Source organism: Gobio gobio (assembly GCF_949357685.1).
Source record: "Gobio gobio genome assembly, chromosome: 13".
In the NCBI taxonomy this organism is placed as follows: Eukaryota; Metazoa; Chordata; class Actinopteri; order Cypriniformes; family Gobionidae; genus Gobio; species Gobio gobio.
The window spans coordinates 27815579-27832213 of NC_137106.1; the positions used below are offsets into that span (position 1 = coordinate 27815579).

Below are 16635 nucleotides of genomic sequence, written 5' to 3' on the forward strand. Positions count from 1 at the left end.
ATGCCAGTTGAAATAAAATGCTGCATGGAGTCAACCAATCAGCATGTTAGGCGCCCAAGTCCCACCCCCGAAAGTTCCCGAACTTTGAAAAATTACTACCTCACGAGCAGGGCCGTTTGGAGGGGGAAATATTTACCCGTAACTTCATTTAGACCCTGGTTCCTGCGGTCGAAACACACCAGGTACCACCCCAAAGTTCCTGGGGAAAGTTCCTGCGGTGGAAACGCGGCTTAACTCTGGGGGATACGGTGAATAAGCTAAAGTGCCAAAAAGTCGGCGTGTTCCTTTAATAGGCCTATTAGTTTCCATGTAGGCTATATTATCAGTGACTTGAGTAAGACACTTAGGTTACATAAAATTTTTATTTTTAAATGTATTGATTTATTTTTTGAATAATCTTACCATCACTGTTTTTTCTGACAAATTAAGTTTTAGACAAAAAAGGAATAAAAACTATTGCAATTCAATCAGAAGATATCAAAGTTGAATTAAGTAGGAATTAATCAATTCTTGCCCTTATCTCTGTACAATCACACAGATTACAACATTAAAATTACATTACAGTGACACCAGATGTCATTCACCTAGTACAATGTCCATGGCTTTTGTGCACTTTCCACAATCCTTTATATGGTCTTGTTTTACATTGAACAGAGGTTGCATTCTGCTAAACTTAAAGCTATATAACAGCCAAAACATTGACAACATTGTTTTATTATTTGTTGTTGTTTTTATATTCATTTTGACTGCTACCGTTTTCTGTTGTGTAATGCATGCTTTCAATTTCATTACCTTCCAGATCCATATAACAGATCCATTTCTTTTTTTAAATGGTCTATTATTCTCAGTGGTCATGGTGACTAAATAAATTGTCTATTCATTTCTCAGTGGTCATTGTGACCAAATACTCTCAAGAGTATCAAAGTGCAATAATGTAAGTGTCCAGCACCAAATAACCAAAGAAAAAAAATAATTTCAGTGGTATCACTATATATAAAACCTTTGCTTTAATTTAAATTCTGCCCAAAGGTGATACCAGCCACCCAGTGCCGGTTTAACAAATCTAAGAGTTTAATTTGTATCACTTTTATCTATTACAATAATATATGTCTGTTCATTTCCTCAGGGCTACATCCAGAGAAAGGCAGGGTCCTTTAGCACCTGTGCCAGGTGCTGGTTAAAAGGCCTGTAGAAGTTCTGCAGGATCTCCTTGGTTATGGATAGCATTGGGCCAAGATTTCGATCGGCTGGTCGTCTGGTGTTGGAGGCGGGGCTCTTCGTGATGTCTGCTTCCTTCTGCAGGGTAAGAGGACCTGAAGGGTCAATGAAGCACAAAGCAAGTGAAATAATAGATGTTTGCACTTATTTGCACATAATGACAAATTTATGAAGACTTAAGAGGTTAAACAAACAGACACACATTAATGTACTTTATGTATGTAGAAGTACTCACCCAACTGAAGAAATTCAAAGACTCTCCGCATAGTGATTTTCCGGTTGGCAGCATGATCCTCCAGTCGTAGGATGAGAATCTGCTCTCTACTGAAAACACTCAACCAGTCCAGCAGGTACATGACATACAGTCCCACCTGAAGCCTCACCTACAAAAACAGGACAAATACAGTGCCACACTCTTTAGCATTCATGACAGACATAATTAAGCAGACCAGTTGTGCTGGTCATTGACAGGTAGCTTAAAGAGTTTCAGAAATAGACATAGTAAAAGGCACATTTCCCAACATAGACCTAACACTTCATATTATCTGTATAGTGGTAGTAATGCATAAACAAAATAGACACAGTCATTTACAAAAGAACAATCTTTTGTCAGAGATGTATTAAGGCAGTGGTTCTCGACCTATTGTCCCACATTTCTGCTGTAAATATGACTGCTTGTTTTCAAAACGTTTTATTACCGGAAACTGGGGCTGTTGATATATTAACTTAAAGGGTAACTTCAGTGATTTAGCATTAAGCTTTGTATCAGTAGAAACCCGGTAGTATATTGGAATTATGGTACTTTCCCCCCGCATGTCCCCCTGAGACGAGAGAATTATGCATTTTATTTCTGGAAAAAATCCTCCGTTGACGCAAATATCGTCATTTTGCGTCATCTGAGGATTTTTGGCCAGAGGCTAGAGACTACAGGAGCTAGTTCCGCATGTTTTCAACCCGCCCACAGGGGAGGGATCTCACTCACAGAATGTAAATGTGCATGCCTGCTCCTACTCAGCTCGGGCATTCATAACGGAGTGGTACGGAGTAAAGTGAGTGTTTCAACTTTTCAATGAAATCCTATGTAAGTTTAGCTTCCATAGGCATGATCTGATAACGCGCCAGACTGGACACGCGCCGAGAATGACTGCGCTTACCTCAGATCTTCTCTCTGGTGAGGAATGAAATCTGACTCCTGCTGCGTCTGTGACGTGACTTTCGTTCGGCTCACTCACACTTTATTGAAAAGAAACGTTCAGTTATTAATTGTAGTGTCTATTCTCTAGTCTAACTGAACGAAATTATTTTAATACTATGAATATCAAAACGACGTTGGGGTGGAGCCGCGGTGGGCAAGTGAAAACCAACAGCCGTGGCTTTGGGAGTGGCCTCGTAGGGCAGCGAAGCAATTGAATTCTGGGAGTTGTTGTCTTTCATCCTCATGAGACAAAAATGTCTTTTCTCAGTCTAGAACAGTGGTTCCCAACCACGTTCCTGGAGGACCCCCAACAGTGCACATTTTGGATGTGTCCTTTGTCTGACACACCCACATCAGGTCTTGGAGTAGCTACTAATGAGCTGATGACCTGAATCAGGTGTGTTTGATTGAGGAGACATGCAAAATGTGCACTGTTGGGGGTCCTCCAGGAACGTGGTTGGGAACCACTGGTCTAGAAGACACCAAATTCAAAAATAATTTCACATTTCTACTACATAAATGACACAGTTTAAATACACATTCATCTTCCCAGCGCTGAAGTGCCCTTTAACTCTTTCCCCGCCTTTGACGGAAATTTCCATCATTTATGACACAATGCTTCCACGCCATTGACAGAAATTTCTGTCATTTATGAGACAATGCTTCTCCGCCATTGACGGACATTTGCGGCTTTCCTTTTTTTTTTACTGTTATACGGTAGGGGGTAGATGCATATGTAAAATAACGTGATCATCAACGTTAAAATGCATATAAATCAAAACTGCTGATGAATGTTGCCGAATGAAATGTCGACCCAGGAAGTAGACTGTGAAGCTTTAGGGGGGGGGGTTGATGGAATCGATCTGTTTTGATCATCGTTCTGAATCCGATCTGGATATAGTCTTTGATAAAAATGCGAAAATCTCAGCTTTTTGCTCAAAATGTAGCTTTTTTTATGAAACCTACCCAAATTCCAAACATTTAAACAAAAGAATGCATTAAGCTAGAATAAAACAGTTATTTAAGCAGAGACTCTATTCTTTCTTTTGATATATTGCATGTTCAGATATTCATACAACAAAATATTCTGGGGGACATTACATTTTTGTTAAAAAGATCAAACAATGTGGCGGTGGCTGGCAACTTTTTTGTAAATCGCTCGCGGGGAAAGACTTAAATTAATTTTGTGATTCCTAAAGATGCAAGATTCTCATTCTGTATGCTGAAGATAAAACCAATAGTAATTGAAGGGAGAAAAATAATATAACAGTCTACATCTTTAATTTTGGTTATTTTAACTTAACTATTAAGTTATTTTTTGGCCATTAGTTTCATGTGTTCACCAACAGAGGGACCCAAAGGTTCAGAATAACATGAGACAATCCTTTATTTTTTTCAGTGTTATAGCAGATTTTTATGTACTGCTATATATCATATGGTGATATAATTACTATGTCTTTTTAAAAATAGCTTCTGACACAGATGTTTTTAATATATTATATTGTTATATTATCAGGAATAGACAACATTCTTATCTCTTTCAATTGAGTATGAATTCCAAGTTGAGACAAATTACAACAAATTTTATTATTTATTTCTTGATGTGTAGATAAAAAAAAAATGTCGACCACACAACTGTATTCTGATAACATTATACCAATAAATATTAACATCTATTGATTATATATTGTTGTTTGCCTCCATTTTGAAGAGTGTGGTGATCAAGGAATTCTGGGAAATGCTATAATGAATGGTTTACTATGGTCCACAAAATGACAATTAATTTAGTGAAATAACCATTCAAATGATACCTCAGTTCAGAATATAATATACATTCTTAATTCAATTCTGAATGGTGCACAACCCTCTATTTGTATTATATTACATCCAATTTACCAGACTAAGCAGCAATGATACAGAGTTTTGCTGGTTCATCAACCAGCTGAACCAGCATAACAGCCATAAATCAAACATTCATGACTTTAATCCCCAGATCCGTGCAGAAAAACAATGTACTTTTCAAAACACGTTTAGATTTCTCTAAAACTGCTTTCATTTCACCTTCCAACAGCTTTCACCAGAGGAGAAGATCATCTACTGGCTGCACAGCTTTGGGGAAGAGCCAGAACAGCTCATCCCCTGGTGGGTATATCTTATCTACACGGCTGCACCTGGTGGCTGAACCAATTACATCATATCACACTGAACTCACACCAGCCACTTTTGAGCCCATACCTAATGAGAATTGCCAACTGTGATGCTTTGGTTAGACATATCCATCTATCGTTCGGAAGATAACATTTTAATGAGCTGAAGGAATCGTTTTAGGAACGTGACAGCCCCTGTTCCCACTTCACTTTCAATGCATCATTACTACATCTCTTTTAAATCACACAGGTTTGAGGTTGAGTAAATGATGACGGAATCCTTATTTTTAGGTGTACTATCCCTTTAAGATAGCAATATCATATTAAATATTGAGGTGATCATGATTCATATTGCACTCACAGGCATCAGGTTGTTGAGAGTGGTGTTGTAAATGCAGGAACGGATGGACCTCTCAGCCAAGCAGCCCTCAAACAGGTGCAGCGATTCTGAAACTCGCTCATGAAAATCCTCCACAGATTTATTAGCCATGCCAAAGTACAGATAGTCTGAGTAAAGCCTGCTCTCTCACACACAAATACACACAGTGCACAAGCAAACACAATAAAAGGTAAGAGGGCAATCTAAAGAGCATCTCTCACACAGTAGTCTAATACAGGTTATGAAACATAGTGATAAATATACTGTAAATATATATTTGAAAAGTGGATTAGTACCTCTCTACTGGGTCTCTGAGCATTACAATGAATCTGGCATCTGGTTGGACAGCATGAATGAAGTCTTGCACCAGAAAAGGAGGCTCCGCCCCTGTTCCATTGTCGTAGAAATAAACCCAAGCATTATTGTCCCACATTGTGGATGCGCTCGCTTCACCTGTCAATCAAAAAATGCGTATGAGATAAGTAGTCAAAGTTTACAGTTCTGCTTGATCCCAACCAACTTGAATATTTCATTTGAAGACAAGGATAATCTAATTAATGATATATTAGTGATTATTTTTGACTGGGTTATTTTTTTGCTGATTCAATTTCTCTGGCTTCAATTTCTCTGGCCTCTAATTCCATTTTAATACCTCTGGTATGAGTCATAACAACAGGACAGACCTTGACTATAACATCTGGCACCGCTAATGAGAGCCTGTGTTTCTAGACGATGTGAATTTAATTGGGGAACTGCATGGGGTTCATAAATAGATGGAAAGCTAGTAATTAATTAAATTATAAAAATGTAAAATTAAAATAAATAATCTTAAAATTAAAATAAAACACTTACGAAAAAATTCAATAATTATTTGTTTACTGTATCTGCATGTCATGTGACTATTAACTGACATCAGAGAATTATGAACATGCCAATGTGCTGTTAAATATTTGAAATATTAAGATTAAATTAATATTAATTATTAAACATAAAGCATTAAATACATAATAGTAAATATTGTAGGTCAGAGAGGTTTGGCTTCACTGTAAAAAAAAATTGGGGGGGAAAAATTGTGCAAATTGATCATTATATATTGGCCCAATAAATGACTTCCAAATAATTATCGCCATGCAAAAAGATGCATTGTACTAATCATAGCTTAAGGTCTTCACTCAAAATTAAAATTGTATATTCACCGAACATATTTAATTATGCTCAGTCAATCTATGAAGTCGAAGTGAAAAATCCATGTTGGCTGAACAAGTCCTACGTCCGAAAAACGGTATACGCATGCGCAAAATGCACTTGAAGAAAACCGTTCGTGTGGAGATTTCAAACGCGGAGCCGAACCAGCAGTTGCTGAAGACCGAAACAGACAATCCCAAGAGAATAGAGATATTCATCTCACAAAGACGTTGGTGAGTATTTAGCACTGAAATTATTCTCCAGAGTTTTGCTTTATGACCGGGTATGAAGTTTAAAAGACATATTGTAGAATTTTGAAGGTAATAAGGAAATTAAGTCATTTGTGTGATATGTGCGGCATGCGACTGTTGAACACGGTGCGTTTGGCGTCGGCCTCTTTCAGGGCTTGAGTTATTGCCTTTTAATATCAAACACGTCAAGCTCGTGATTTTCTTATGTCCATTCATTCGTCTCATCCTCATTATATAATGAAGAAACTTCTGTTCTGTCTCTTGCCAGATGTGATGCAGGGGAGCTTTGTCATTAATGTTAGTTTTTACTTTTATTTGCAGGTTTTTAGCCTGCAGTGCCGCATTTTCTTCACCACATTAAGACATCCTGTTATGCAGAAGACTTCTTGAATGTATTCAGAGTTTTTCCTTATTGAAAATAAGGTATTTTCACCCAAATATCCTGTGTTGGAATTTACTTGTTAATAAAGTAATGTGATAAAATGTCAACCCTGTTGTCTGTTTCTGTATTTTGCTTAATATATTTATGTTTTTAGTCATTTTTGTCTTTTGGGACAGTGAGAAATAAACAATTGTTACTACAATTTAAAATATTTAATTGGACCAACCATACAGTTTCACTGTAAAACATTTCTCCAATTCAAAATTTTCTAGTGACTGATCACATCTAAATTTTTTAGTTGGCCAAATTGAAAAATTTAGATGTGATCGGTCACTAGAAAATTTTAAATTGGAAAGGCCTGACATTTTTTACAGTGTTGGTAAATTACATTTTTCCATTGGCTCAACATATTATTTCTAATTGAGTCCATGTTAACAGGCTGTTGCCACAATGGATAAAATTCAATTCACAGAAATTCAATTTGGCCAATTGAAAATTTTAGATGTGACCAGTCACTAGAAAATTGCAAATTGCAAATTGTTGCAAATAGTTTGGGCCTACACAAGTAACTAAATCTAAAACATGATTGAAACGCATTAAACATTACCAATTATGATGTCAACTTTTTTGTGGCTTTTGGAGGAATTGCTCATCAAGTGATCTTGAATCTGATTGGCTGCTTGGTCAAAAAGGTCCAGGTAGTCATTCAGTGGATAGGGGTTGTGAAAACCATTGATGATACCTTAAACCAGGGGGGAACCAAAGTATAATTATTTTGATTGTAAAAGAGCTTACAAACAGAATTACAGGGCATCTGTTCTGTACCTGTAAAATGTGTGTAATAAACTAAATGTAATAGAACCCAATGATCTGTCTAACAACAAGCAGATGCTTTGCGTTGTAAGAAAATGGAAGTGATGAACTAGCATCATGAATTCACCTTTTAAACCCGACTCACCAAACCTCTTTCGTGTCCACCAGTGTGGTTCCTTCATAGTGGTGAATCGGACCTCTGGATGTAGCCGTAACCGGTCGTAGAGATCTGTGGTGCCACACTTGGGCTGACCGATGATGTAAAAGAAGGGGAGGCAGCGCAGGCGGTAATGTCTACCAGCATGCTGATACAGGTGAGCAGGAAACGCTCTGCGCAGGTGGTCATATACTGCTTGGAAGCGCTTTGAGTAAAGGGCATACAAGTTTTTCCCATATGGATCGGCTGTGATATTCCCAAAGAATTCTTCATACCAGCAGTGGTTCTTGAGATAGGGAAGAAATTTCTGAGGAATTGCAGTGAATATCTGTGGATGAGAAAGACCATTATAGTAAACTAAGATTTGACAGTGTAGCTTGCACATGTTTATCTATGAAGGTGTGAATTTACTTTATATACACTACCGTTCAAAAGTTTGGGGTCAGTAAGATTATTGATCTTTATTAAGATTTTATTCATTAAGAAATGTAATACTTTTATTCACCAAGGAGGCAAGAAGTGACAATAAAGTAATTTATCATGTTAACAGATTTCTATTTCAAATAAATGCTTTTTGAACTTTCCAGTTCAGCTCATGAAGAATTACTGACATATTCTTTGACTTTTAAAACTCTCTATGTAAATTAAGTTTGCACCCATTTTCATAAAAATTATATGGCATTATCATGAGCTATAAAATTGTTTAATTTTGGTTTGGCATATTATTAAAGTTCTGATAAGTCAAAACACAAACTCGCTCTGACATGAGCTATAAAAAATGTTATATCTTTAATATAATTGCTGATAATATAATGAAAATTCTGTCATTAATTACTCACCCTCATGTCGTTCTAAAACCATAAGACCTTTGATCATCTTCGGAACACAAATTAAGATATTTTTGATGAAATTCGAGAGCTTTCTGACCATAGACATCAGTTTAATGAACACTTTCAAAGCCCAGAAAGGTAGGACAGACATTGTTAAAATAGTCCATGTGACTACAGTGGTTCAACCTTAATTTTATGAAGCATCAAGAATGCTATACAAAATAATAACGACTTTATTCAACAATTTCTTCACGTCTGTGTCCCAACCCTCCCGTTTTTTCGGGTTTCTCACGTATTTTAGCTCTTTTCCCGCTGTCTTCCCGTTTTAGTATTTTCCCGTAAAATATCCCGTATTTTTACGTTCTGATTGTGTTAACTCAGAACACGCAGCTATCTGTGTCTGTGTTAATTAAATTATTGTCTATGGAGGGGTCTCGGATTTCATCAAAAATATCTTCGAAATATCGAAATAATATAAGATGAATAAAGGTCTTGCAGGTTTGGAACGACATGAGGGTAGAGATTCTCCGATCAGCATTTTTGGGGCCGATTACCGATCACCAAGATCATGATCTGCCGATTGCCGATCACTGCCGATCACAGAATGGCAGGGGAATGGCAATCTTTTATCTATAATCTTGCAGAGTTTGCACCATTTGTAGAAATGAAACTAACTCTTAATTGTAATTCTAGATAATGATCTAAATCTTAAAATTCATAGAAACAACTAAATGTCATGATGTTGTTTCTTTTTTATTTGTATGATTTTTTTTATTGTAAAAAAAAAAAAAAAAATCCAGTATAATTTGCAATGATATATTAGACTGGGTAAACCAAGTGATTTAGCCTGACAAGCCAGACCCACATCAAGATGTTGGGTCTGGAAACTCACCATTGACAGGGCTCAATCCGAGGGGCGGGATAAACGGTTGTCTTTCAAATTTCCTCTGCAAGCAATTGGATAGCACCATGAGCCCCACAACCAACCAGAGCAAAGAAGAAGGTGAAGCCGAGCTAACGTTAGTTGATAGACGTTCGCCGTATCCGGTAGGCAAAACTTCGAACATATCTTCTTTTCTTAAGAATGACTTCAGTTCCATTCTTTGTTCTTTTCTCAAAGAAAAGCTTATCTCCAAGTCTTCCAGAGTCGTGGCCAAAGCCGATTCTAAAGACCGCTGTTCATCAGCCTCTTTGTTTACGAGTAGCACGCAGAACCTCCGCAACTCTGCCGTGACGTGCCGTCATTATGTTAAGCCCGCCCACCGACTCTACACACGCTGTGATTGGCCTGACCAGAGTTTGGTTTTTCCAGCTCTCAGGTCTACCAAGAGTTGCTAGACTACACTCGCGGCAAATACATGTTCTGCCCCTAGGGTGAGTCTAGATTTCTAGGCTATCTGCGATTTGATTTCACCCTGCAACTCAGTCTGGAAACCTGTACGTTAATTTCTACTGCTTCTGTTACACTTTTGCGGGAACCAATCACAGACTGGCTTATCCACCTGCCGCACTATTGGCGGGTTTAACACGATGACGGATAGAGAAGCATTGGGTCGTTACCCGTTGATCACGCCTCTTATGGTCTGATTGGTTGAAGGACTATCCAATTGCATACAGAGTCGTTTGAATTATGCTCGTTGATCACGCCTCTTGTGCAGTAGAAAATACATAGCAGACTCCCCAGACCAATGTTCAATCTTAAATTGAGCTTGGTCTGGTGGTAGCCAGACATATTATATATAGCAATGTTACTCAAATGCACATACATTTGCCTCTTTCTCTCTCACTTCTCTCAGGCCAGGCACTCTTCTATGACTGAAATCCACTTTGGCCACAATGCTCCTCACGACCTCTCTCACAACTGTGTAGCCAGTAGTGAAGGACAGATTAAAGGGCTGCGGTGCCGGATGAGACACTACGGTAAGGTGATACGGTGAAGGCGTTAAAAAGAGCCCTTTCTGGTCTCTTGTCAAGATGTAGGACGCCATGATTAGAACGGTGACTGTAAGCCCAAAAAGGAAGCTTAAGATTTTGATTTTCCGTACAGACCCAAGTTTCCACCTGCCCCATGCCTGATGTTGTGTCCTGTTGTTCTCTATGACAGTCCATACACTCGTCCACCTGTTGCTGGGCTTGTATTTGCAGTACTCCAGTTTTTCATCAGAGGCATTTAGAAGACCATGCTTGTGGTCCATTTTTGTGCTTACGTTAGTTGTGTTTTCTTTGCATATAAAGTGAATTCCATCAATGTGAGTTATTGTTGCACGAGGTCTGCTCCATCATACCGCTCAGTGCACCATAACCCAAAAGAGCAGTGTTTTGCCAATGAAATCGACATCTTTCATGCAGCAGATGCTGTGTGGCTTCAGGTCATTGTTTATGATGGGATGTTTGTGGGCAGGAAGACAGACAGAGTGGAATGAGCAGGGCTTCCCGCAAGCGTGGCAAGGGGCAAGACTTGTGGAAGGCGATTGGAGCACTCCTTCAATTTAGCTGCCACAAATGACACAGCGGCAGACAGCGCACCAGCACAAACACAGTGCAGATTTGGTTGCCAAGGTCACAAACGCCCCAACAGCAGCTCCGATAACAGAAAGGTCTAATCCTGCAAGACAAAAAAGAGCGATAAACCATAAGTACACGAAGATGGTTCATTGATTTGGGTCTAGGATCCAGTGGATATTGGTAATACTCTGTTTCTGTCTCTCACACATGCCAGTAACTCTGTGATGAGGTTTGGATAAGCATCAGAGAAAGGATGGCAGGAAGATTACACAGTCCACAGACTGTGTGGCATATGGTGTGCGTGTGTGTGTGTGTGTGTGCGTGTGTGCGTGTGTGTGTGTGTGTGTGTGTGTGTGTGTGTGTGTGTGTGTGTGTGTGTGTGTGTGTGTGTGTGTGTGTGTGTGTGTGTGTGTGTGTGTGTGTGTGTAGGGCCCTATGAAATCCGTTTTATTTTTTCCCAAATTCCGTTTTATTTTTTCCCAAATTCCGTTTTTTCCGTTTTAATTTTTGCTAATTCCTTTTTTTTCCGTTTTAATTTTTGCAAATTCAGTTTTTTTTACCCTTAACTGTTATTTTAGTCGTAAAAAGAGTGTTTTTAATGTTAATATAATAGAACATAAAACATAAAATAGGAATGACAAACATCAAACAGGTAACAAACATCACATTTACTTTTCAGGACAAATACTGCAACATAACACTGCACTCTAAGCACTTCAAGTCACAACTAGATATTAGTGCTGTGAATTGATAATAAAAAAACCCCAGAATTAATTGAATTTTTTCTGTAATTAATCATGATTAATTGCAATTAAAAACATTGGAGTTTTTAATATTTTGATATTGTAATAATTTCAGTTACTCTCCAAATTAATTTAGAAACAATTTAAAGACAGCATATTTTAAATGTGTGTTGTAATGGATTTTTATGAATGAAGGCCAGTATCACTGATATTAATGTCTATATGAAACATTGATGACGTTACATTACAGTATAACTGAAAGCTACCAATTTCACCATTTATTAGGCTTTAAAAAATAACTTTTAATTTAATTGAACTTAAAACAATCTTTACATAAACCCATTATAATAAATGTTATATTTACCTGTGGCCTTCCCTGTCAGGCATAGTCTACACAGAAATTGAATAAAGTTATCAACACCTTTCTTAACTGCATAAATAATAAGTGAAATATAGATGAATCATCATTAAAGCTACAATCTTCTGTTCCCGTTGTTCTTTGAACATTAATGACAGACATTATCAGTGCTCCTGTCACTTTAAGAACAGCCGCTTCTGAACATGATGTGGATAATGCTGCCTTCACGTGCTATCGGAAATTTGATGATTCCGACTTCTGAAGTCGTGATTACGAGCGCATTGCATTCAAGTTTCAAAATGTGAGGGCGTTCAGGTGCAATGTTTACCTAGGAAACTCGTATATTACGATAATTCCGAGAGCACGTGAAGGCAGCATAAGACGCGCTGATCCGCGCATCTCATTTTCTCTCAAGTTCATTTAAGGCATTATTTTCCATACAGTACATTGAAGTGCATTAAAAACAAGGCAAAATACAGCAAGCACTACCTGAGGGAACTGCTCGGCTCTGTACTGAGGGCGGTGTGAACGGGGCTTTAGCGTTGAGTTTCTTAACTTTTCCGCTGATGAAAGCAGAGCCGTGGTGGTGAGCCGCTTCACCATACTTTCATTGTTTTGAAGGCGGAGCTGAAATGACGGGAGGGGTTGAGTCGCCCAGATTTGCTTCCCCCGGTCTGCATTTTCCCCAGACATACGTTCTTCTCCCACACAAAACCGCATTTCATTCCAAATATGTCAAATTCCGGGAAATTCCGCGTTAACAATAGATTCCGCGTTAATATGCCAATTCCGCGATTCCGTCCGCGATTCGGTGATCGCGGAAATCATAGGGCCCTATGTGTGTGTGTGTGTGTGTGTGTGTGTGTGTGTGTGTGTGTGTGTGTGTGTGTGTGTGTGTGTGTGCGCATGTGCGTTTGTGTGTTTTGGAGAGTTTAGGGTGTAATCCATTTAGACATGATAGCCTCAGGACATGCCTAATTAAGAACACAGTAGACCAGCTGCAAGCTAATAGATACATTTATTTGACAACCTCCACTCCTTCTCTTTTTCTGTCTTGCTCTCTGTGTCTTTTTTATTTACTGTTTCTTTAATTCCTGGCAATGATGCAAGAAAAATGTTGTGATATTAAAGCAGAAATACTGAGAAAACAAGGAGGATGATGTGGAGGAGATGGAAATGCAAGGAGGTTTGAGGGGGTTTGTGTCTGATCTGCCCTAATTAAAGGGTTTGTTCACCCCAAAATGAAAATTATGTCATTAAGTATACTCACCCTCATGTCATTCCAAACACGGAAGACTTTCATTCATTTTCAGAACACAAATGGAGATATTTTCCACAATTCCGTAGGGGGAGCACCACGACACATGCGTGTTGTGTTGACTCAAGCCTGTGAACGCGCTTTGGATAATATTATAAGTATTGAGGTAAATTATGTTTTTTTTGCGCAAACAAAGCACTTGCATCGCTTCATAAAATGTAAAAGTCTGGAGTCACATGGATTATTTAAATGATCTTGAATGTGTAAATTGCGTTGCTCCCAATGGAGGGACTAAAAGCTCTCGGACTTAATCGAAAATATCTCCATTTGTGTTCCAAAAATGAACGAAAGTCTGAGTAATTAATGAGAGAATTTTCATTTTTAGGTGAACAAACCCTTTAATTAGGGCAGGTCAGACCCCCTCAAACCTCCCTGCATTTCCATCTCCTCCTCACCCTTCATAACCTCTTTTCTCTGAATTTCTGCCCCCTAAAAAAGATCCCCCCTGAAGGATATCAAAACAAGATGTTGGGTCAAAGAAATTAGTATACCAGTAAATATGAAGATAACTAATTTTAGATAACTAACTCTAACTAATTTTAAGTCAAAATTTTGGCCGCCCCTGAAATGGGTCATACCACTAATATTCCCTGAGCAGTTGAATTAAATATACTCTAAAATTGCGCTCATTCAGGACATGCATTTATTGCATAGATGAAAAGCATAATGTGTTTAATATGCATATGCACAGTTCAGCTGAATAATAACATTTTGCCTAAAAGGGTTAAAAACAAAAAGGGTTCCCGGGGCGTAACGGGGATGGGGAGTCACAAGGTGACGCATTGGACACGGGCGTGGCTTCTGATTTCACACTTGAATGTGGGCGGGGTTAGATGTCCACTGTAGAATGCAGCGAGCCCTACTTGATGACATGCGGATTCACTGAGATCACCCCCAGTTGCGAACCATTGAACAAGTGACTATGGGTTTTACCTGATCTCTGATCAGTTTTATACATTTGTAGACATTTAATTAGACATTAGTATAATTAAAAGGAATAATAGCAGTTTATAGTCTCTTATTGACCTGTTTAGCTAAGCAATCCATGGAACAAACAAGCCCTGAAAATTTGTATTTTATAAGATTATATATTATATAAGACTTTTCATCTTTTTAGATGATTAGTTAATTAAATATGATATATTTTACTTTCAAAAAAGCATTTGCAATTTGTTTGTAAAATGTTTTTATTGCATGTTTGGCCTGAGTTTTTGTTGTATTTACACTGTTCTGACCAGCAGGGGTCACCAGCATGTGATGTTTCGAACGCTTCGAAACAGTGAATCATTTTGCGAAGCAATTGGTTAAATTGACCTCGAAGCTTTGAAAAGCTTTGGGTGCGTCTCAATCAGCTCCCTAGTTCAATAGTCAGGGCACTGATCAGGACATAAGTCAATGGACCGACTCCCTGATCAGTGCCCTGACTAGTGAACTAGGGAGCTGATTGAGACGCACCCCCTGTTTCTCCCATCACTAGTAACGATTAGGCTGAGGAAGAAGATAAGGCTAGCGTAACATATCTAAATGCAGCAGTCACATTACTAAACAAAACAAAAGGGAGACATCCACAAACAAGGGAAGCAGTGTGCTAGAGCGCAGTCAATACCAGATAAAGAACAACTGAAACTGAGGACTATATATACTGAGTAAACTAATGGTCTAAATCAGGAACAGGTGAAATCAATTATGACAACAAATGAAAACATACTTAGTAACCAAGACAACCAAGGAAACAGGAAATAGTTAGATACAACTAAAAGTCCATGAAAACAAAAAGACGCTTCATAATCATGAAATTAATTATTGTATAAAACATTGACAAAATATATAAATTGCTATATTTATCACTTCATTATACTGTAGATTTACCTGTCACAAATATTTCACAATAATTTATCTAAAAATAATACAAATAAAAATCTAGATCATATATTTTTATATTTATTTTATATATTTTATGCATTTGGCTGACGCTTTTGTCCAAAGCGACTTACAGTGCCCTTATTAATGCAATATTAATGTTATTTTAGGGGAATATCATTATTATAATAATATTTGTTTGTATTCAGTGGACAGTTTGTTTCGGGTTGTCTTTGGTAAAACGAATAGCTTCATTCTTGATAAATATCTGCAAGTGATGACATGCTGGTCCCAAATATCTATGCTCTAATTATGAATCTTCCTTGTAATTGTGTGTTTGTATTAAACTCAAGGACACTTCCTTCCAATCTCTTCCTACAAAATCAAGAGTCAGGCTGAGGGAGAAAAGTACAAAACTGAACAACAAAGCATTTCTCCTCAATGCAGACCTAATGGCTTGTTTATCGCTGAATATGCAGGGTTGGAAATTCTAGAGCAAGGCTTTTAAAAAACCTAAAACAAATACATTTTGGTTACTTCCTTTTATTTTGGCAAATTAAAGGGCCTGCAGGATCCTCTGGTAGAGGGTTTGCCTTCATCATTTCATCAGACAGTTCAGGGCTGTTATTTACCGCCTAATTGTGGTTAAATTTACCTTGGGGAGATCATTAACAGAAATGTGACTCTACCAAAGCCCACACAGACCACAGTAATCCATGCTGAACTAATAAATACAGTAGATGTAGGTCTCATAAATTATAGATAATTTCCTATTTCTGCACTAAAATAAAAGGTTTGTATAACGCTCCGAGAGAGTGAGAGAGGGAGACAGAGAAATGGAGAGAGATTAATGAAAGAAAAAGAGAGGGAAGGTAGTCAAAGGAGGACATGTGCGTTCCCATGGAGATGAAGGCAGGTGTCATTGATCAGTGTTGCTATGGAAAATAGACACTGGGAGTGTTTGTATGCGTACACTGACCTTAAATGACCTCCTAGTGACAGATTGTGCGCCTGACGCACGTTGATTGAAAATAAGTGAGGTCTCGCTATATCCATGCCGAAAATAAGAGTTTGAGGTAAACCAACGAGAACCTCCATCGCTGTCAGCGTGGGTGTTTATTTTAAGCACAAGCGTTACATTTCTGATGACTTTAGCTTGGAGTTGAGCTGACGTGTGCTGCCACTTTAAATATATTTCAGAATAACAAACCCAGCTCTAAGTGCGGGGAGGTGAGGCATCTGCGAGCATGTTTTCATTACGCATCTGACTGAAGTAGAGGAGGAGCCCGGGACA

The 16635-nt window shown here is 38.2% G+C and overlaps 1 protein-coding gene across 9 annotated transcripts in view; it reads right to left on the bottom strand.

Annotated features, from left to right (window-relative positions):
- Positions 1-344: 344 nt before the first annotated feature.
- Positions 345-16635, bottom strand: part of chst15 (carbohydrate (N-acetylgalactosamine 4-sulfate 6-O) sulfotransferase 15) — a 52630-nt gene continuing 36339 nt past the window's right edge. For 2 of the 9 annotated variants that reach the window (XR_013817814.1, XR_013817815.1), the window contains 8 exons: positions 10324-11162; positions 7698-8055; positions 7365-7499; positions 5236-5392; positions 4922-5078; positions 2373-2451; positions 1454-1601; positions 351-1313 (listed from right to left, as the gene is read on the bottom strand). Coding sequence is in view for 7 of the 9 variants with exons in the window: in XM_079833835.1 (XP_079689961.1) it covers positions 1129-1313; positions 1454-1601; positions 4922-5078; positions 5236-5392; positions 7365-7499; positions 7698-8055; positions 10324-10752 (1569 nt within the window). In the remaining 2 variants the exon portion in view is untranslated. Of the gene's footprint in view, positions 1314-1453; positions 1602-2372; positions 2452-4921; positions 5079-5235; positions 5393-7364; positions 7500-7697; positions 8056-10323; positions 11163-16635 lie in introns of all 9 variants that reach the window. The other 7 variants (XM_079833835.1, XM_079833834.1, XM_079833836.1 and 4 more) reach the window with 5 other exon arrangements.